The sequence below is a fragment of the Penicillium macrosclerotiorum genome (genome assembly GCF_028827735.1).
Source record: "Penicillium macrosclerotiorum strain IBT 26536 chromosome Unknown utg000001l_segment0_segment0, whole genome shotgun sequence".
Taxonomy (NCBI): Eukaryota; Fungi; Ascomycota; class Eurotiomycetes; order Eurotiales; family Aspergillaceae; genus Penicillium; species Penicillium macrosclerotiorum.
The window spans coordinates 571,469-589,186 of record NW_026643081.1 but is presented as its reverse complement, the minus strand read 5'-3'; the positions used below and the strand labels follow the sequence as shown (position 1 = coordinate 589,186).

The 17,718-nt window shown below is 47.0% G+C and overlaps 6 protein-coding genes across 6 annotated transcripts; 2 read left to right on the top strand and 4 right to left on the bottom strand.

Annotated features, from left to right (window-relative positions):
* Nucleotides 1-598: 598 nt before the first annotated feature.
* On the bottom strand, nucleotides 599-1,441 carry N7462_000200 (alpha/beta hydrolase; the record flags this gene model as incomplete). The annotated part of the gene is made up of 2 exons (XM_057071926.1): nucleotides 599-973; nucleotides 1,115-1,441. 2 exons carry the CDS (start codon nucleotides 1,439-1,441, stop codon nucleotides 599-601), a joined length of 702 nt encoding a protein of 233 aa, XP_056938456.1.
* Nucleotides 1,442-2,464: 1,023 nt separating this feature from the next.
* N7462_000199 (FAD-dependent oxidoreductase) lies at nucleotides 2,465-3,800 on the top strand (the record flags this gene model as incomplete). The annotated part of the gene is made up of 4 exons (XM_057071925.1): nucleotides 2,465-2,470; nucleotides 2,531-2,667; nucleotides 2,720-3,455; nucleotides 3,516-3,800. The coding sequence occupies 4 exons, from the start codon at nucleotides 2,465-2,467 to the stop codon at nucleotides 3,798-3,800; spliced, it is 1,164 nt and encodes a 387-aa protein (XP_056938455.1).
* Nucleotides 3,801-7,575: 3,775 nt separating this feature from the next.
* Nucleotides 7,576-8,361, top strand: esdC (GTP-binding protein EsdC; the record flags this gene model as incomplete). Its single annotated transcript, XM_057071924.1, has 1 exon — nucleotides 7,576-8,361. The coding sequence occupies one exon, from the start codon at nucleotides 7,576-7,578 to the stop codon at nucleotides 8,359-8,361; it is 786 nt and encodes a 261-aa protein (XP_056938454.1).
* Nucleotides 8,362-9,485: 1,124 nt separating this feature from the next.
* N7462_000197 (uncharacterized protein) lies at nucleotides 9,486-10,756 on the bottom strand (the record flags this gene model as incomplete). Its single annotated transcript, XM_057071923.1, has 3 exons — nucleotides 9,486-10,085; nucleotides 10,212-10,501; nucleotides 10,642-10,756. The coding sequence occupies 3 exons, from the start codon at nucleotides 10,754-10,756 to the stop codon at nucleotides 9,486-9,488; spliced, it is 1,005 nt and encodes a 334-aa protein (XP_056938453.1).
* A 1,008-nt stretch (nucleotides 10,757-11,764) lies between these two features.
* On the bottom strand, nucleotides 11,765-13,076 carry N7462_000196 (FAD-dependent oxidoreductase; the record flags this gene model as incomplete). Its single annotated transcript, XM_057071922.1, has 2 exons — nucleotides 11,765-12,070; nucleotides 12,156-13,076. The coding sequence occupies 2 exons, from the start codon at nucleotides 13,074-13,076 to the stop codon at nucleotides 11,765-11,767; spliced, it is 1,227 nt and encodes a 408-aa protein (XP_056938452.1).
* Nucleotides 13,077-15,189: 2,113 nt separating this feature from the next.
* On the bottom strand, nucleotides 15,190-16,226 carry N7462_000195 (uncharacterized protein; the record flags this gene model as incomplete). Its single annotated transcript, XM_057071921.1, has 2 exons — nucleotides 15,190-15,935; nucleotides 16,052-16,226. 2 exons carry the CDS (start codon nucleotides 16,224-16,226, stop codon nucleotides 15,190-15,192), a joined length of 921 nt encoding a protein of 306 aa, XP_056938451.1.
* Between the last annotated feature and the right edge of the window lie 1,492 nt (nucleotides 16,227-17,718).

The window sequence follows — 17,718 nt, the reverse complement described above, 5'->3', positions numbered from 1 at the left end:
TAGCTGCTGGCCGTCATGGTAGAGTGTTCGGATTGAATATTGGACAGTAATCTCAAATCTTGACAATAATCCCTTGAATCTGACCTTCCATATTAATATGGCCAGTCAGAATAAATGTGGGTAGTCAACAAATCTCTGGTGGTTTATATCATAGAATTTGTGAACCTCTCCTGATGAGATGCATACAATGGCTGATAAAAATATATTTCAATGAGGTCTACTTGTAAAGATCTGTCTCTTGGCGAGATAAATTGATTCATCTCTCAAGTTCTAGTAGCCATTGAATCCCATTGACTGTATCATCGGTTCTCCGTTGGACGTGTTGCGTCAACTGTGGATAAAACTCCCAGAAGTGATGGGGTAGACCAGGGCAAAAGTCAAGACGAGTAGCAACCAAATTTTCTTCACGCAGTATTCGCACATAGATGAAACTTTCACCTCGTAAGGCATCCAGACCGCAGACTTGGAAGTATATAGGCGGGATGTCTCTGTGTCCCTTGGGATGGTTAAGGGGAACCATCAATGAAGATTGTATATCCGGTTTATAGGCAGCTGTTGAAAACACATAGACACTCAGCAGTCAGCAAGTAGTCAGGCTTCAATGTGGTGTTACGGAATTATGGTTGATCTTGGAAGTCGAGGCTATCCGAAGAACAAGATGAGGTCGAGGGTAGAAGGAGTGATTAAACAAAGACTCATCAAGAAATAGCTGAATCAGGTCCTGTGAAGGAAAAGAGAATTCATTGGCTTCTTCGGCGCTCGAGCAGTCTCGACGATATTTTTCTGGGACAACAGGAGCCGGGAGCAAAGGTGCCACGCTAAGGAATTGCCCTGTTACCTTGACGGGATGCTCCTGGTCGCGGTTGAGGTAGATCACAGCGCTAGCAATGTTACCACCAGACGAGGTGCTACCCACAATCAAACCCGCGAAGGACGAGGTAGAAGGGTGAATTTTATGTGCTTTAGCTGCTACCTAAAGTGAAACTCGGGGTGTTAGTATATTACTTCATGGTCAGCTGGAGGAGGGTGACTGCGTCTCGACTTCTTAGGAGACAAGGAGACCCGCTGAAATAAGAGAGCGGGATGAAAAAAGGTGCCAAATAAAGGTCCATACCCATTGAAGGGTGTCAAGTCCATCATGCACAGCTGTGGGAAAATAATTCTCTGGAGCTAGGCGGTATTCGGGGCTGACAACAACGGCCTTGTTTCTCAAGGCAACGGCGCGGTTCGACTCAAAATCATCATACCGACTGCCAATACAGAACCCGCCCCCGTGGAAGAATATGAACAGCGGTAGGCTGTCATTGATAGTGATCCTTTCCGCAGGGTAATACACACGGGCAAGAATAACACTGCCGTCGCGTATGGGAATCTCGATGTCATCTTCTAAAACATCAGGATTAAGGCCGTGAGTTTCACGAAACGGACTTTTTAGCTGCATTTGTGATTTCACGCAGGATTATGATGTCTGTGTCAGGCGGTAGAGTCGATTGAGTTCCTTGGGTCGTAATCAGCTGTATATCAGCAATAAATCAGCAAATTAACTCTCAAGTAGTTGTGCGACACTATAATCAAGTGGTAGTGGATTGACAAGCCTTTTCAAAATCAGGATCAAGCAGATTGCTTTCCTGTGGATCTGAATTGCTTATAGTCATTTTATGAATCTAAAACTCGTAGAGCTCTGTAAATGGCAGAAGAGGAAGACAGAGGGAGAATAGTCAAGTCAATCGGAAGGAAACACACTGTTCGCGCCTATAGGTAAAGTCAATGCCACTTTATTGGAAAGTGAAGCCTTCCGAGAATCTGACAACCACCCGTACGTAAATTTTGGTCTTTGTCCTCGCATTCGAGCTAATTGGCTGACGAACTCCTGTTGATATGGATGACGTTCCTTTCGGGCCCACATTATACCCGGGTTAGGTTGGTAGTTATAAGGAGTAGAATCGGCTTGCCGTCGGTTAACCCTGTGACTGTGGAGGCAGATTCGAACCGTAGTTAGACATTGTTTTCTGAAAATTCTCGTTGACCCCAAAACAACAAATTGTTTTCATTGGAAATTTTTGGGCCTACATGTTATTCAAAGCTACTAAACTCATACATATCCCCACAATCCTGACTGCTGACAGTTCAAACAATCACGACTCGGCTCCATCGATCTTTTGGGAAGTCGGAAGAGAAAGGTAGAATAATAGAAGCTCAAATTGGCTTTTTCGGGATGCTGTGATCATTATGCCATCTTTAGCTCTCCACAAGATGGAGATACTGTGCAATCGGCTTATTCTATCCCGAGAGGTACATGCGGGACGCGGGCTTCCGACGGAAAACTGTGCTGCCTTCCTCTCACACCCTTGATATATATGCCAAAGCTAACCTTATTAGAAGTAGGTATATAATTTGACCCGCCTGTATTATCGGTGTTGAGAGGCTAAGAATAATTCGGTCGTTAGAAGTCTTAATTAAAGGGATGATGGTGAGTCTTCTATTGCAAATTCATGCAAAGGTTAACGGTGTTAACATTCGATTTCGACAGGATGTTGAAACCCGGGTTATCGTAATTGGCGCTGGTCCTGTCGGCCTATTCACAGCGCTTATTCTTGCGCAAAGCGGGATAGATGTCGTGGTCATTGATGCAGTCGAGGGCATCAACCAGTCTTCTCGTGCAGTAGCGTGAGCTACACACCTCATTCTCCCTTCACATAGAGTTCCTAACTTCTCATAGCTACTTTCCCCCGGTCCTCGGAGAGCTTTCGAAAGCAGGCATTATCGACGACGTAATTGCCGGAGGAGAAAAGAATGCAGATGGCTGTGATTGGAAAACGGCAGATGGGTCCCTTATAACTGGCATTGACCCCCCTCCAGAAGACACGACGTTTACGGTGTGCCTCTCTCAGCCAGAATTTGGCGAGATACTGAGGAAAATATTTGTCGAAACTCGAAATGCTAAGATCCACTTCAACGAAGAATTCCAGCGTTTAGAACAGCGTGACGAATTCGTCGTGTTTTGGACCAAGCAGGGCAATGATGTTACCGAACATACCTGTCGATATTTGATTGGGGCAGATGGTGGACACAGCTCTGTGAGGCAAAGCCTTGGAATCCACCTCGAAGGTTATAAATTTGAGCGGCTACAATTTGTTGCTGTAAACTTCCAATATGATCTACGGAAAGCAGGATGGAAGGCCGCAAACTACATTGTGGATCCTGTTGACTGGGGCATCATTGTCAAACATGGAAAGGGGGCACGCTGGCGATTTGCCACAGGATTCCAGACTGATACCCCGAAGAAAGACATATTGGACGCCACCGTGAACACGGTAAAGAAACGTTTGTGTCGTATTCTTCCCGGTGATACTTCCAAGATCCAGTATGAAGCTGTGGCCCCCTATGTTGTACACCAACGATGTGCAAGTCGCTTCCGGGACAGGAATGTGCTTTTGGCTGGCGATGCGGCGCATGTATGTTCACAATCTATAGGATCCATTGCTTACAAAACTCGGACTAATCACCCCTCATAGCTCAACAACCCTGTTGGCGGCCTTGGTCTAACTACTGGTTTACTCGATGCTGCTCATCTAGCTAAGGCTTTGAATCAGGTTCTCTTACAAGCAGATGATCCCGAGGTTCTCACAACTTATTCTGATGTTCGACGGCAAATATTCCTTGAGAAAACTCACCCTATGAGCACTTCCAATTTTCTGAGGCTTCACTCGCAAGATCCTGAACATGTTAAAGACAGAGAAGAGCTATTTGCCAGGTTGAAAGATCAGGGGGACTTTATCAGTAAAACACAGATTGGGTGATCTTCGTCAGCGTGGAACTCTATTGCAGCTTTAAGGTTGCCATTACCCATAATACCCTAGCAGAATGCTCAAGGTCATCCCCACCATGCTTGAGCCGATAATAATGACTGGCCATTCGGCCTCCTCTAATGATATTCTTGAATGATCAAAATCTCCAAAATCAAACTCTGTGCGCCTCGCTCCTAGGAGGACGGTTTCGTCGTTTTGAATAATTTGATTCGCCATTGACTGAGCAATTTGTTGTCATACAAAGTATAGCCAGCAGAGGTATATTTCCTTCAAGTCTGACATTCTTATATCTAATACATTGTCAGGAATCCATAATGTCTACCATCGCATTACGTGGGGCCGATTCGTTGATGTCCGGGCACGATGGATTGTTTCTCATTGGATGCATACATCTTCCGTCCGTTCGGAATCCCGGCCGTTAATGTTGGCATAGACATACCATCACGGCATCCCGTTCCATTTATGTGGGGCAGTAGTGTGGAGGGTAGCGGGTAACGATATCCCATTGTTCAGCACCCACTCACTACCTTTCACATAAAAGATAAAAATTCACAATGATCCGAGTTATGTTGCCTTGTTTCGTCATTTCTTTATAATATCCCGCACGTGGCTATATTGGTAAATACGCGCAGTTCCTAGGTAAGTTCCTTTAGAATTTTCTAGTATATCGAGCCGGTAGGTTGTTGTTAATCTTCTGTAATCGCGAGCCTTTAGTGCTTGACTTCTATTCTTGCACCCCCCTAAGCGTGGATCTAATGGCGGATAAATGCGTTCTTTCTCGATAGCAGCGGCCAGAAGGGACGGGCCTTGGCTAGTTGTGCTGCTTCTCTAGCGAGTCGATCTGTCGTATTATTCCCGGTGTTTGCAGTGTGTTTAAGATTCAGTTATTGCATGATATACAACTGGTTTATTCCTAGATTCTATTAAGATCCAATAATGGTATTCATTCTTTCCTTACCTGATCAACAGGCCACTACCCTGCAAGTAGTACTCTAACAGCAGAGTACTATATCTTCTTCTAGTATCGACAAATCGCCGCCTATATCTATATGATCTAGAGAATTACCAAAATTACTGGATAACAGCAAGTAGATCTTACATCCAAGCAGAAACGTAATCTTGATCGCCTATTTCATTATAACAGGATTACTATAGAGAATCTTCAAATTTAATTTAAAATCATACAATTCACAAGATTAGGGATGCTCAACAATCACGATAACGCTCAATTACCAAGCGCTAGATTAAACACTACTTAGCAAAATAGGGATACTCTCAATTAGAGATGTAAATCGTTCTATTACCAATGAAACAAGAAGGAAGCCGATGCAGAACGGGCGAACGACGAAGCAGTGGAAGAAGGCTTATGGAACATCATCACTACCCCTACACGGAATCAAGATATAGCACTAGAAAGAGCAGAGGAAGCACACCAGGAAGGTGATATTTTCTTTATAGATACTGCTGGGGTAGGTTGATAGATAGGAAGAATAGAACATATGTTGAATCAATGTGGGGTTGGGCAGAGACACTGCTAGTGAATTACGTGAACAGTTGGTTTTGAAATGATCAAGTTCTGGCAGAGTAATTAGTCGAAAAAGTTGAAGAGAAAAGGAAGGCATGACGGGTTAGGGCAACCCATGAAGTAGGCCAATGATGCCAGTGGGGCACTTTTCACTTATTGAAGTACTCGTTTAACGCCGAGTCAACGCCGAGTCAGCCAGTCCTGCAAAGATTGTGTCTGCTTGACACCATGGAAAAAAGAACTCGACCAATTTCTCTTGGTCGGTCAATGCACTGACAGCCAGACTTTACCAAGGGGATGCCTGTACTTCGTCCTCCGTTGATAGCGATAATTTATTATCTCATCACATCATCTTTCCCGTCACATTAAGCCACTTTGACCAACGAGATACTCAGACCTGCCTGCCCCACTGACCTCTCCAAGCAATATATTGCATGTCACACCTCGGACTACGAGTATGTCCAATGCCAATGAAAGCCAAAGCTCGGCCGCGGACTCTGACCCGTCTTTCCCGTAGTCCTTGTGGGGCCCTCGGAATGCGCGTGTGATCACAACGGGATTCGATGTGGACGTGGACAAGGCAGAGAACAGAACTAGATAGTGGCAGGGCTCTCTTCGGAGGCTGTTATCCCACCGACGGCCACCGGTGAAGATACGGTAGGGCCCCCTTCTACACGGTGCATTAGTCTCTCTTAGAGAAGGTCGAGCATGGACTTGGTGGCTGAAGGCTGATGATGGATGACTAGGATCCTCTTTCCGTCGCTGCGGGGTATCTCTGGGTCATTTTGGTCGAGACTCGTGCTCCTCCTTCGGCACGGCCGTCGCTTTGTACATCCTCGCGCCTGGATCCTACCTGTCAGCGAGTTTTCCCGGTGACGAATGAGCGGTCGCTATAGGATCAAAGCCATCCAGACTCATGCAGATTGCATGAGAGTGGGACAAACCTAGCTGGCGTCGCAATGGCTATCGGACCGTGTCGGCCAATGCTGCCCCTCTCACCAACCGCGTCTCTCACAAAGAAGGGCCATCTTGCAAGAGTGGAGAGGCCCGTCTTCACGATCAACTGGTGCTCAATTCAAGCAGCATGACGATTTGCTCAGTTACGTTCTACTCTGGCCTACTCACATCACTTGCATGGACGAGCTGAGGTACCCGGTCTGTCCGATCAAGAACCCCACCAATCCGGATTTCGCTCCTCCGAACTCTGTCCTTCGGCAGAGCGAATGATGCTCTAGTCCAGGATGGTCACTTCATGCATGTCCAGGTACATGCATGAATGCATGCCGTGATGGAGAACAGACAGGGTGGTGGGGTGCCGGGCGCTGCAGGCTTGAAAGACACTGCGCAACCCATCACACATCACGAAGTCAAGGACAAATCGCGGGGCCCATGAGGCTCCTTCCAGCATGGTCTCTGCACTGGGTCTCACCCCGAGCGCCAAATGATCCGGTATCATTGGCCGCCGCCGGGGCCTGCAGCCCGTCACTGCGTACCCCGGTCCCCGGCCAACCACCAGGCGTGTTTACGCGCCCGCGCTCGGGGACGGTCGAGCATCTCCAACGCTGATCCATTCATTGCCATTCCCATAAAAGATCCCTAACCGCCCGCGGTTCCAACACTTTTTTCCTTTCTTTCTTCAGCGAGTGTTTGTTGTTTAGAGCTGTTCTATTCGAGTCGATTCCAGGTGCTGGTTACCCGGTTTCTTCCTTTCTTCCTTCTTGAACTATACTATTCTATTTGCCCTACGGCATTCTAATTTTTTGACTCCCACCAAAACCCCCCCCAAAACCATACTATCACATACAAACGAGCTGTGCTCTTTGTGTGACTTTTTACCCAATTTTTTTATTCCCACACTTGGATTCTCCTCGAAGTCCAATTATTTTCAGCAAATTATTTTCCTGCCTCAACAAGTTTCGCCGGTCGATCTTGTTGCTTTGCTGTTGACAGCTCTAATCACAAACTACTGTTAAATTAATCTCGCTCGGAATTCTTTTCGATTCCTATTCGTTGTCGTGGGCTGGTTTCCACTGAACAGAACAAAAATCACGAATCTTGTTTCATATCGATCTCATCGACAAAATCGGACTCTGGTAGTTTCGATTTACCCTCCGGTTGATATACACTTTCAAAAGACTCTTGCTTTTTGCGCCGATATCAACTTTGTCTCTCGACAACGTCATTTAACACCTCTTTTTTTATTTACATCGCCAAATTTATTAACTTCGCATTTTTTTCGTCATGGCCAACGTTCAGCTGAAGTTTTCCTTGCGGACCTCGTCCAACGTCAAGACCGTCCACCTCGTCGGCTCGTGGGACAACTACTCGCGCCAATTGCCCCTGTCCACTGAAGGCAAGCCCGGTGCCTGGGCGGGCAAGTTCCGCTTCCAGACCTCGACTCTGAAGCTCGGCAGCCGCTACTGGTACTACTATATCATGGACGGGTACCATGTCTCGCACGATCCGGCGGTCGACTACACCGTCGAGCCCACCACCGGCCGCAAGCTCAACATCCTCGATGTTCCCGCCGGCAAGTCCAGCAGTGGTAGCAGCGAGCGCAAGTCCCGCCGCACCTCGTCTGGTGTCGCGACTGGTCGCTCCCTCTCGCCATCGCGCATCCAGCACCCCAAGCCCTCCAAGCCTTATGCCTCACGTTCCCTCCGTGAGGCCGAGTTCGCGCCAACCGTCGACGACCTGACCCGCCGCTTCGCCGGCTCCCGTCTGTCCGATGAGTACTCCTACTCCAACAGCCCGCCCTCATCAGCCGGTTCCTCGCTGTCGTCCCGCTCGTCCGGCTCGACCTCGCCCTCGTCCGTGTCTTCCATGAGCGACCGCCCCGGACACTGCTACTGCGAGCGCTACGGCATCACCCGCAAGGGTGATCGCGTCAAGCTCGACTGCGGTGGCGCCCGCTGCGGTTACATCGATGAGGAGTCCGAAGGCAGCTGCTCCGAGTACGACAGCGACGAGGAGTACCACCGTGCGCGCAGAGGTGCCCGCCGCCAAGGCATCGTTGTTCGCCGGTGAAATGTCTCGCGGCTTGGCTTCCAGCGTAAAGTCTAGGTTGTGTCTCTTACCTCGGATATAGCCTAGGCTTTTATGTTTTAAGCAGTTGAAGAGACCCCCACCCTCCAATGCTTCTAACGAGGCATGGATTCCCTTGGTCGCCTGGGGCTGGTCATCGTTTTTCGTTGTCTCGCCTAGCTTTTTTTTCCTTCTTGGCCTTTTCAATGCCGTTTGCAGAAAGAAAATGAACCAAATCCAATCAAAAAATAGCCCATACGCCGCGGGGTGAATCGGCTTCACTTCGCGGCGGCAGGGCCGGGGATGATAATGATGTTGTGAGAAGGAAGAAGGGAGAAGAACAACATCACAGAGAAGAAAAAAAAAAGGAAAAACTAAAAAAGGCACACCCCAAACTGCGACAACCTCCACCTTGGATTTGAGCTCTCGCTCGATTTCCAAACCCCGGTGGATCGACAATCTTATCTTGCATTCCCCTGTTGGCAATGAGCCGAAATCGTGCCATGCCTTTGCAAGCTATAAGGACAAATTTCTTCCCCTGCGGAACCCTTCATTGTTAATTATACGTTCTGTCCGTAAAGGGACGCAGCCTGGTGGGAAGTCACCAGCATCTCAACTCCATGGGCCATCTGTGTTCTGATATCTTGGATCCGCCTGCTTCCGTTGGGGGACTCAAACGATGGTCTCGGGCCTCGGTCTTATTCTAGAGATAGCGGTGAAATCAATGAGATATATGACCACTGAACTTCCTGAATTTTAGTGTTGTAGTTGTTGCTTAGAGCCTCGTACATGCTTGTAGCCGTGAAGTTGCACCTGACAGTCCCGTAAATTAAGCGATCAGCATGCCCTTGCAGCATCGACCTACCGCAACTCCTAGTTCTATTGAGAAGGTGATAAGCTTAAATTCAAACTTCAAGTTCCACGTCCGGTATATAGTCGATCCCTTCATACACTATGCATAGAAACGAAATAGCCCGATAACAGAAAAATATACTTCTGCACAGAAACTCATCAGAACAGTAGGGTCTATACCATATTTAGAGAACATGCAACCATGCCTCGCCTAGCGTGGTGTCGGGTCATTTCCAACCCTGAACGATTAAATATATAAAAAAGAAACCACAAATTTACATCGCTTGCGGTCCCTTCCCAATCACGCTCTCCAAGAAATCGAAGCCCTCTCGCTGCAACCACCACGTCTGTGATCCGACCTTCATCATAGCTGCAAACGTGTGCTCTTCACCAGGCACTTCAGTCATCCCGCAGCGCACGTCGGCGGCCTGCAAGCGGGCCAACAACTCGCGGCTCAGATCGATCGGTACCATCGTGTCAGACTGTCCGTGCACGATATACGTCGGGGGGAACGAGGCCGATATATTCTGCGCTGGGTCGACCTGGGCGAAGGTGGGATCGGTGCCCGCTGCGGCGGGCGGGTAGATGGCATTGAGTACGGTGCCGCCCGCAATCTGGGTGAAGGCGAAGGCGTCGCGGGGGCGGGCGAAATTGGGACCCTTAGAGGCGCCGGACTCGGTTTGGCCTTCGAGGGAGACGGTGCTGTCGGTGGGGATGGGGTGCTCGCTGTAGACTTGGTTGATGAACTCTGGAGTAAGGGAGGAGGGCAGTTTGGCGGCGACGTGCGGGATTGGCTTGGTCCAGAGGGGAGAGGTAAAGTGGACGGCACCGTAGAGTGAGAGAATGGCTTTAGCAGGCATGGGGACATTGAAGCCCTGAAGAGAAATGGGGTTAGTTTTGTGGAGAGCAGGAATTATACCAGGTTATAATGTCGTAGAGATCAAGCATAAGTGATACTTGAGGCGAGAAAAAAAAGAAAAACCAGAACCGCTTCAACTCACCAAGCCCAATGCTAATGTTCCCCCCGAAGACGTTCCAAATGCCGCAACATTATCCAGGTCCGCTTGATATGGGCCGTGCTTCTCCAACACGGTGTCCAGATGGCCGACATGCACCCACGCCAACAAATCACGAATATCCTGCATCGGACCCTCGAGCAGATTCACTCCCGGACAGAGCCGGTGGTTTGGGACAAGCACGATCCATCCACGCTCAAGACAGTCGTTGACCTGGGGCATGGAGACCATGCGGGAGGTCCCGAGCATGAAGGCGCCACCATGGATATTGATCACTGCAATTGGCGCACACAAGGTTAGCAAATAGTGCATTCACCAGCTATGAGTGATGAATTCTATTAAATCATTGTCAATATGAAGATGCGAGTGGAACCTCCATATCGCATAGAAAAAAAGGGAATTGAGAGAGACCCACCAACGGGATATTTCTGCGGTGACGTGGCGGTACTCGGCGGCAAGTACAGATCCGTCGTGATCTTGCTGCCGTCGATCTCTTTATAGAGAGCTGTGATGGGATTATCGAGAGACATGACGACTGAGCTGTTGAAGCGGTGGATTTGCAGACGCGGGGCAAGCTTTATAGCATCCGATGTCCGGCAAATCCCCGGACTGGGGAACTCGGGATATCCGAGCGGGTCATTCGGGATTGCGCGGTGGACGGGATGCGCGGGTCGTCGGGGTTGTCGGGGTCAACAATTCGGTATCTAGAGTTTTTTGTCGGACTTAGATCGATAGTATTGATAAAGACACGCTGTGCCGGATTCTTCCAGAAGAAAATAATGATATCTTACGCAGGGTGTGGAGTCTGGAGGGGAATCCGCAGCTTGGAGTGGCTGGAAGTACCTGTGTGCATTACGTTGCCGAGGCATGTCCACCGGAAGCTTCATTACAATAGATACAACTGTCCCGAAAACAAAATGAGTCGAATGAGTTGACTGCTGAACTGAATAAGAGCATCTAGTGTGGCAAGCAGATCACGTCTAGAGAGATCACCAAACTGACCACCAGACAACCACACACCACTGCCAACGACGAGTAAGCCAGGGAAGGTAACATGTATCAAATGTGAAAAGAATGTGAAATTTCCGATTATCCTTCAAATTGGTCTGTCTAAAGAGGCCATAAGCAGTGTCCTGACCTCCGAGCCCTTCAATTACCCACATTATATGACGGTCCCCGTTGGCACGATAATGAATTTCTACCCCCTTCCATGGGAGAAACGATACTGTCGGAATCACCTAGACGGCAAGTTCAATACAGTTCATTCCAAAAAGACACCATGCAATCTTTAAAATTTCATGATAGTATTGAAAACGGTGCAGAATCGCGACCTAAGACGAATGTCCTATTACAGTCAATGTAGCTCGGATAGATTTTCTGTGAATCAAGCCCAAGGAGTTTTGATGTCGAACTTAATTCGACAATCCTGTATTCTTTCCGTATTTCCCTCCTATCTCTTCCTGCTGCTACGCCACTATCGCGATTATCTCTCGTTCTCAAAGAGGGCCTGAATTGCAAAGACAGTCGAAGAGATTAGATTATGTATTAGGAAAAGGAATATCTGTTGGATCCGCAAGGAGATCTTCCTCCGAGCTTGCCCTTATCCACCACATGTATAAAGGTGTGAGCCACTCAAGAAGAATGCTACCAATGCCTCCTATGTCGGGTTTAGACTTCCACCCGGTCGATGAGACTTTGTAAAGATCTTCAGACTTCTTGCGCTGGAGCTTTTCGTAGAATGTAAACGACACTTTTGGCGGCTCATCGATGAAGTGAGAGAGTATAAGTGAGAGTTTAATTGCATCCTCAAAGGCGTGACCGATACTTTCCCCTTTAGGTGGCATCTAGCGAGAATCCACAATAAGTGCAAAGTCTGAATGGGGCTGGAAGAGGGCCGAAAGTAAAGATCGCTAAGAAGAAAATACTTACGGCATGAGCAGCATCTCCTAGTAATAAAACTCGATCCGTAAACCATCGACCATTCGGAGGTAGGACATATATCGGATAGAGAGTCCAATTCTTGACCTCTTGAATGATTTGACCGACCTTCGGGATAGGCGAGTTCTGGGTTCTCCTAGCTCCTTCATATCGTACTCTTTCCTGATCCTTACCAATCATCTTCCACCCCTCACGAGATCCTTGCTCCTCCATCTCCATCAGGAGAACGGTATAGATCATGCTCCGGTCATGGTCGCAGAATGTTGTCAGAGCAGATCCATACCTGGACATCACAAGTCCAGTATCGATGAAGAACGGCTTCTCTTCCTCACCCAATACTTCTTTCGCCTTAACAAACCCATATGCGGCCGCCCATCCAGAGTAGAATGGCTTGCGCTCAGCCTCTACCAAGAGGTTCCTCACAGCTGAATGAATCCCATCACAGCCAAGCACAATATCACCCGTATCCATCCCACCATCCTCGAAATGCACATGAACACTATCAGTAATTTCCTCAACACGACTTAATCTCTTCCCATACTGAACTGTGACCATTGGATGGCGTTCAGCAACTCTTATCAGAGCACAAAGAAGCTGAAATCGCATAACCCTCCACCCCTTATACCCACCTAGCCCCTTCCCTTCTGACCCGGCATAGTCGATTGTGGCAAGCTGGCTTCCAGTACGCATCGAAAACAACTGGATTGCGTCGACTTCACAACCAGCCCTCATGGCTTTCAACTCTTCAAGCACTCCCAGTTTGTCGAGGCAGCGCAGCGCTTTCGGTGTAAGGTTCACTGGGCCGCCAAATGTACTGGGTGCATCGCGAAGCTCGTATATGGTAACACTTGAGTCGGCTCCGTTGGACGAGAAGGCTTGGGCGATGGATATTGCAGCGGCGAAGCCGCACATCCCCCGCCGATTATGATGATGCGTTGAAGTGGACTCATCATGGTGGGGTTGAAGCTTTTAACGAGGGGAATTCCGCGTGATTCACTGACGGATGATATGGGAATTCGGGCTAATGGACCATAAAGGAATTATGATCTCGCGATGAATAATCTTATTCCGGGCCCGATGGTGAGGTTGATTGCCTGCAGAGGAATACGAGAAATACGAGCGTGAAAGTGGCCCACATTCTCTAGAATAGGTAGTTTAGATCCCCCACTCGAGACCACTGACATAAGTCAAAGCTTATCATAGTTAACTAGTACACAAATTATTCTGCAATTTCGATAAAAGAAGATTTCTACCCTCGTATTGTTTCAGACACACATCCTATTTCAGCAATATGCAGTAGTTGATTCCTCGATCTGTTTCCCCGACCTACCCCGGAGCTTGCTTCAAGAATTTCGCGATACGCCCTTTTCAGAGCCCAGCATGTGCAGAGCGCCATCAGAGGTCCAGGCCACTGACTTGAATCAACCAATCAACCATCAAGCATTTCCGCATGAATTGACTTACATATTTGGCTGCCGTCCTAGGGTGTTGAGACCATAGGTGAAGCTATTAGCAAGGCGAATCGCAAGAGTATCGAAATGCCACACGAACCTTACTCCCAAATTGGCTCTTAATGTGGAGTGTCGATACAGTAGGATAGTGTTGGGGCTTGTCAACTTTGGGTCTAATGGAACGCAATGCTCAACTGGCTGGTAGAGAGTGTTAAATACTCTCTACCTCACTGACCTGCGTGTTGCGGCGCTGGATTCCGAGTACTCCAGGAAACCTACAAAAGAAGCTGGGAATCGACTATTCTTGTGATGGTCGAACGCACAGCGGAATATGTGGGCCCTCGCAGTAAGCGTAAAGTTTGTGGGATTACCAAATTCTACACCTTGCAGAGGAATAAAATGGGGACGGCCCCCGAACCCCGCTCTCCAAAATGGTTTCATCCGCCATCTACTTCCACTCACTGTTTATTTTCTATACTACTTACGAGCAAAGTCGACGACATGATTTCGGTATGACAATACCACACAGTCAACGACAGGATTTTTGCAGTGTCCGGGGGTGAATACGGATCTATAGGTGAGTCAAAAGGTCACCAACTGCTCGCGCGTGAAATCCACCGTCGACTGCCAGCGCCCCTTAATTCCAGGGTGACTTCGGACATTACGGCGTGGGATACACTGGCAATCAGGATGCCCCACCAAGGGCAGCATCAAGAATAGGTATAAGGTGCTTGGATTGGCGTATGCTATGATGTACCCTATTTGGTCACACACCCATGATCAATGTGGCTCGGTATCCCGGCGAACAATGCACGACGAAGAAAAACGTTTCTAATTTGAAGCTATTTATGAATCACAGCTAGCAAAGAATTTTCGATGTTGTCCGGATGGTGGTGTGCCAGAACTGCATTCACTCTTGAAGCATGAGGGAGCCATGTTTCGGGACCAGCGGAAGAGTAGACTATCTAGTTATTTAGTATTTTAGCCTGTTATTTAACGGATAAATATTAGCAGTATCTCATATTCTCTCTTGCCTCAACCTCCTGCAAAATAACCCCGGTGTAGATGATATCTTCCGAGAAAACCTTCTGGCTGACCAGCTGTGACAAGTGGCGTTTCGATCCATTTTACAGCTCCAGGCCGTAGTTTAAGATTGTTTGATCATGATTCGCCTTCCCTAGTTGAGCACAGGCAAGAACCAAAGAAAGCTTTTTCCAGAATCGGACTCTTTTGGGACAGCCCCCAGATTTCAGTGATTAGATCGTGCCCGAGGTCAACTTTGGAGGGAGGCTGGGGCCGGCTGGGGAAGTAAAGATTGAAAAAGGAAGAAACCATCTGGCCCCGCATCATAGACCCAAAGTTTATCGATTGAAATAGAGTACGGCTCCGCTCTTAATTCAACATAATGAACGTGAAAAAGGCATTCGCTATAGCCGTAAATGAGATGGCTTCGTAGTATTAGCTAGACAGGAATGACACGAATTATGAGATATTGGTTGATCGAAAAAAATTGCTTTGAGTTCCATCTGAAATCCGTATAGACTGTGCAAGGTATTTTTTGACGCTGATAATGTTTAACCAAGAGCGGAGGTTTGTTGATATAGTCTCTTTGTATGCTTGAAAATTCTATGCCCTGGAAAGCTCATTTCGGCATCAATATAATCTTTTATATCGTCCCAATAAGCATCATCCATAGCAAAGCAGAGCTTGATTCCGTTTGGAGCAGTCCTCAATACATCGATAAGTCCAATTATCACTTGCTTGAATATGGAACTCCGGGTGGGTAAGAACTTGTCAAGCCTGTCTAATAAGATATAAACCGGTTTGTGCGGGTGAGACTTCGCCCAAAAGGCCAGTAGTGATTGTGTGAGAAGTTGGATATCTTTTGAAGACTGTATATTTTTGAATTCTTGACGAGTGTCTTCCACACTTTGTCTATGCTCTTGGTAAAACTTCATGTCCCAACTCAGGATTTCGCAGATTATGACTCCATATATGGTGATCAAATCATCTTTATTGCTGACAACATGAAAGATGGCCGGCAATTCTTCACCTTGAAGTTTTATTGCGAGCTCAGCAATTGCTTGTGATAACCAGGGATCTGGTGATATCGAATCTGAATCATTGAAGCTCCTGACCAGGATAGCATTGCTGTGGCTAGAGCTGAGCCACTGTTGGAACCCAGTATCTTTCCGTAGTCTTTTTAGGTCTCCAACCTCCAGAGGCTCTGAATCCTCGTATTCATCGTCGTCTTGATGGCCGTCGGTGACACAGTTATGTTTTTTCAAATACTCAACTCGTGCAACGGGATCTACCACATCTGGAAACCTTACTGTCCGACGGAAAAGACTGATGGAGCTTTTCCATTCTCGTGTTTCCGTGTCTGAAGAACCTTGTCAGTTTAAACTCAATGGTCTGGAAAATGGTTGTCCTCACCAAGATTGATTTCCTTTATGGCGTTTATATCGTTATATGCCTTCTCAAGACTTTCTTGCAGAAGCAAAGTGCGTTCATGAAGAAGTAATGTAGTTTCTTCCAGAGTTTTGTTCACCTTGGCTTTAAGCCTTTCTGCGCTTTCTTGGACTCTGTTGTTTGAGAACGGAGTCATCATTGTGATAGTCCATCTTTCTTCAGTATTATCAGTATCACTACGTAAATTGGAATCTCAATAACTAGTTAAAGTGCCTTACTAATGCTAGACTGAGAGTAATGTGCCCATATTTCCATGGTGAATCGAAACATCTCCTTATAGACTTCAAAGGCACTTCTTATCATGTCTATGCTTGTCGTGTTGCGGTAGATATCTTGGTATCTTTTAATATGGCCAAGCGATTCCACCATTCTCTCGAGATTGTTTGAAATCATGTCATCCCATTGACTTTTATTCCGAGGAATCTGCTGAAGTTAGTAAAGCACTCGGTAATTTAAGAATTCTATTTAGTTACCATAACCAACAATGAAAGAACTCCGTAGGCCAAAGAGCCCCCTGTGCTGTTCAACCCTTTAACCAGATCCGCAATTCCAGAATAACACTCTAAAAAGCGCGATATATTGACACAGAGCTTCTGGATTCGAGCTCCCAGTTTTCTCATTTTACCTTGCCGTTGCATATGACTTTCATAGCTCATTCTCACTTCATCAACAAGTTTTTCTAACGATTCACGGTCTTTGACATCCTGAAGCTGTTTTTTAATTTCGGGAGAATGGGAAAATTTTGCCTCAACTTCTTCCCACATCGTTTCAAAATCATGATTAAATTGTTCAGGGGTGGGTGTTTCATTCATGGCTCGTATTTCGACCTGTCTAGCAACTGGCGTTCTGTTCTTGGAGTTAAGGTCGTGGTTTTGAACTGGTACGCTTCGATACCCCAAGAAAGTATGATATTTGGTATCTGTTCATCAAAATTTTGGCAAAAAGGACATGTTCACTGTTACCTACGCTTAACCCGGGTGATTCTTTGGGGGCTGAGTGCTGGCTGCAGCCACTTGACGTAAGCACTAATGCAAGCTTTATCAATAACACGGGACCACATCGCCATGTTCAATGCGGGCGTCGAGTACCAACAAGGATTAATTGAACAAGCAAAGGTTCATAAGGCATATTCGCATAGTGTCCAACCCTGGCGATGAACCGCCTGTTCTGATAGAACCATTAAGACAATAGCATATATGTATGTCTGTGAAAAGAAAATGATATCTAGGTACATGATCTTGACATCCCTGGCTAATTTTATTATGAGGGACACCCTTTTCGGTTCCAATAAATGAATAAATTACGTCGGAAATGTTAAATTGTAAGTTATATAAGAAAGCATCTCTTCCACATTTGAGTGACTTTAGTTCAAGCAATAGGGAGTTTTGGTTACAGTAACATGGTGACTCTTTCCCATTGAAAGATAACCCATAATATTTCCAAAAGAACCGGTACTTAAGGAAAGTGGCTTACTGTCTAGGAGATCATACAAGAGCTCAAAAAAGTGGAAAAAAGAAACAATGTCCCAAGACAGTAGGGTAAGTAAATTCAAGCTCACCGTTTAGAGCAGTTTTCCCATTAAACTCACTGATGAACCCAGCTACTTGCTTTCGAGAATGAGGAAATTGGGG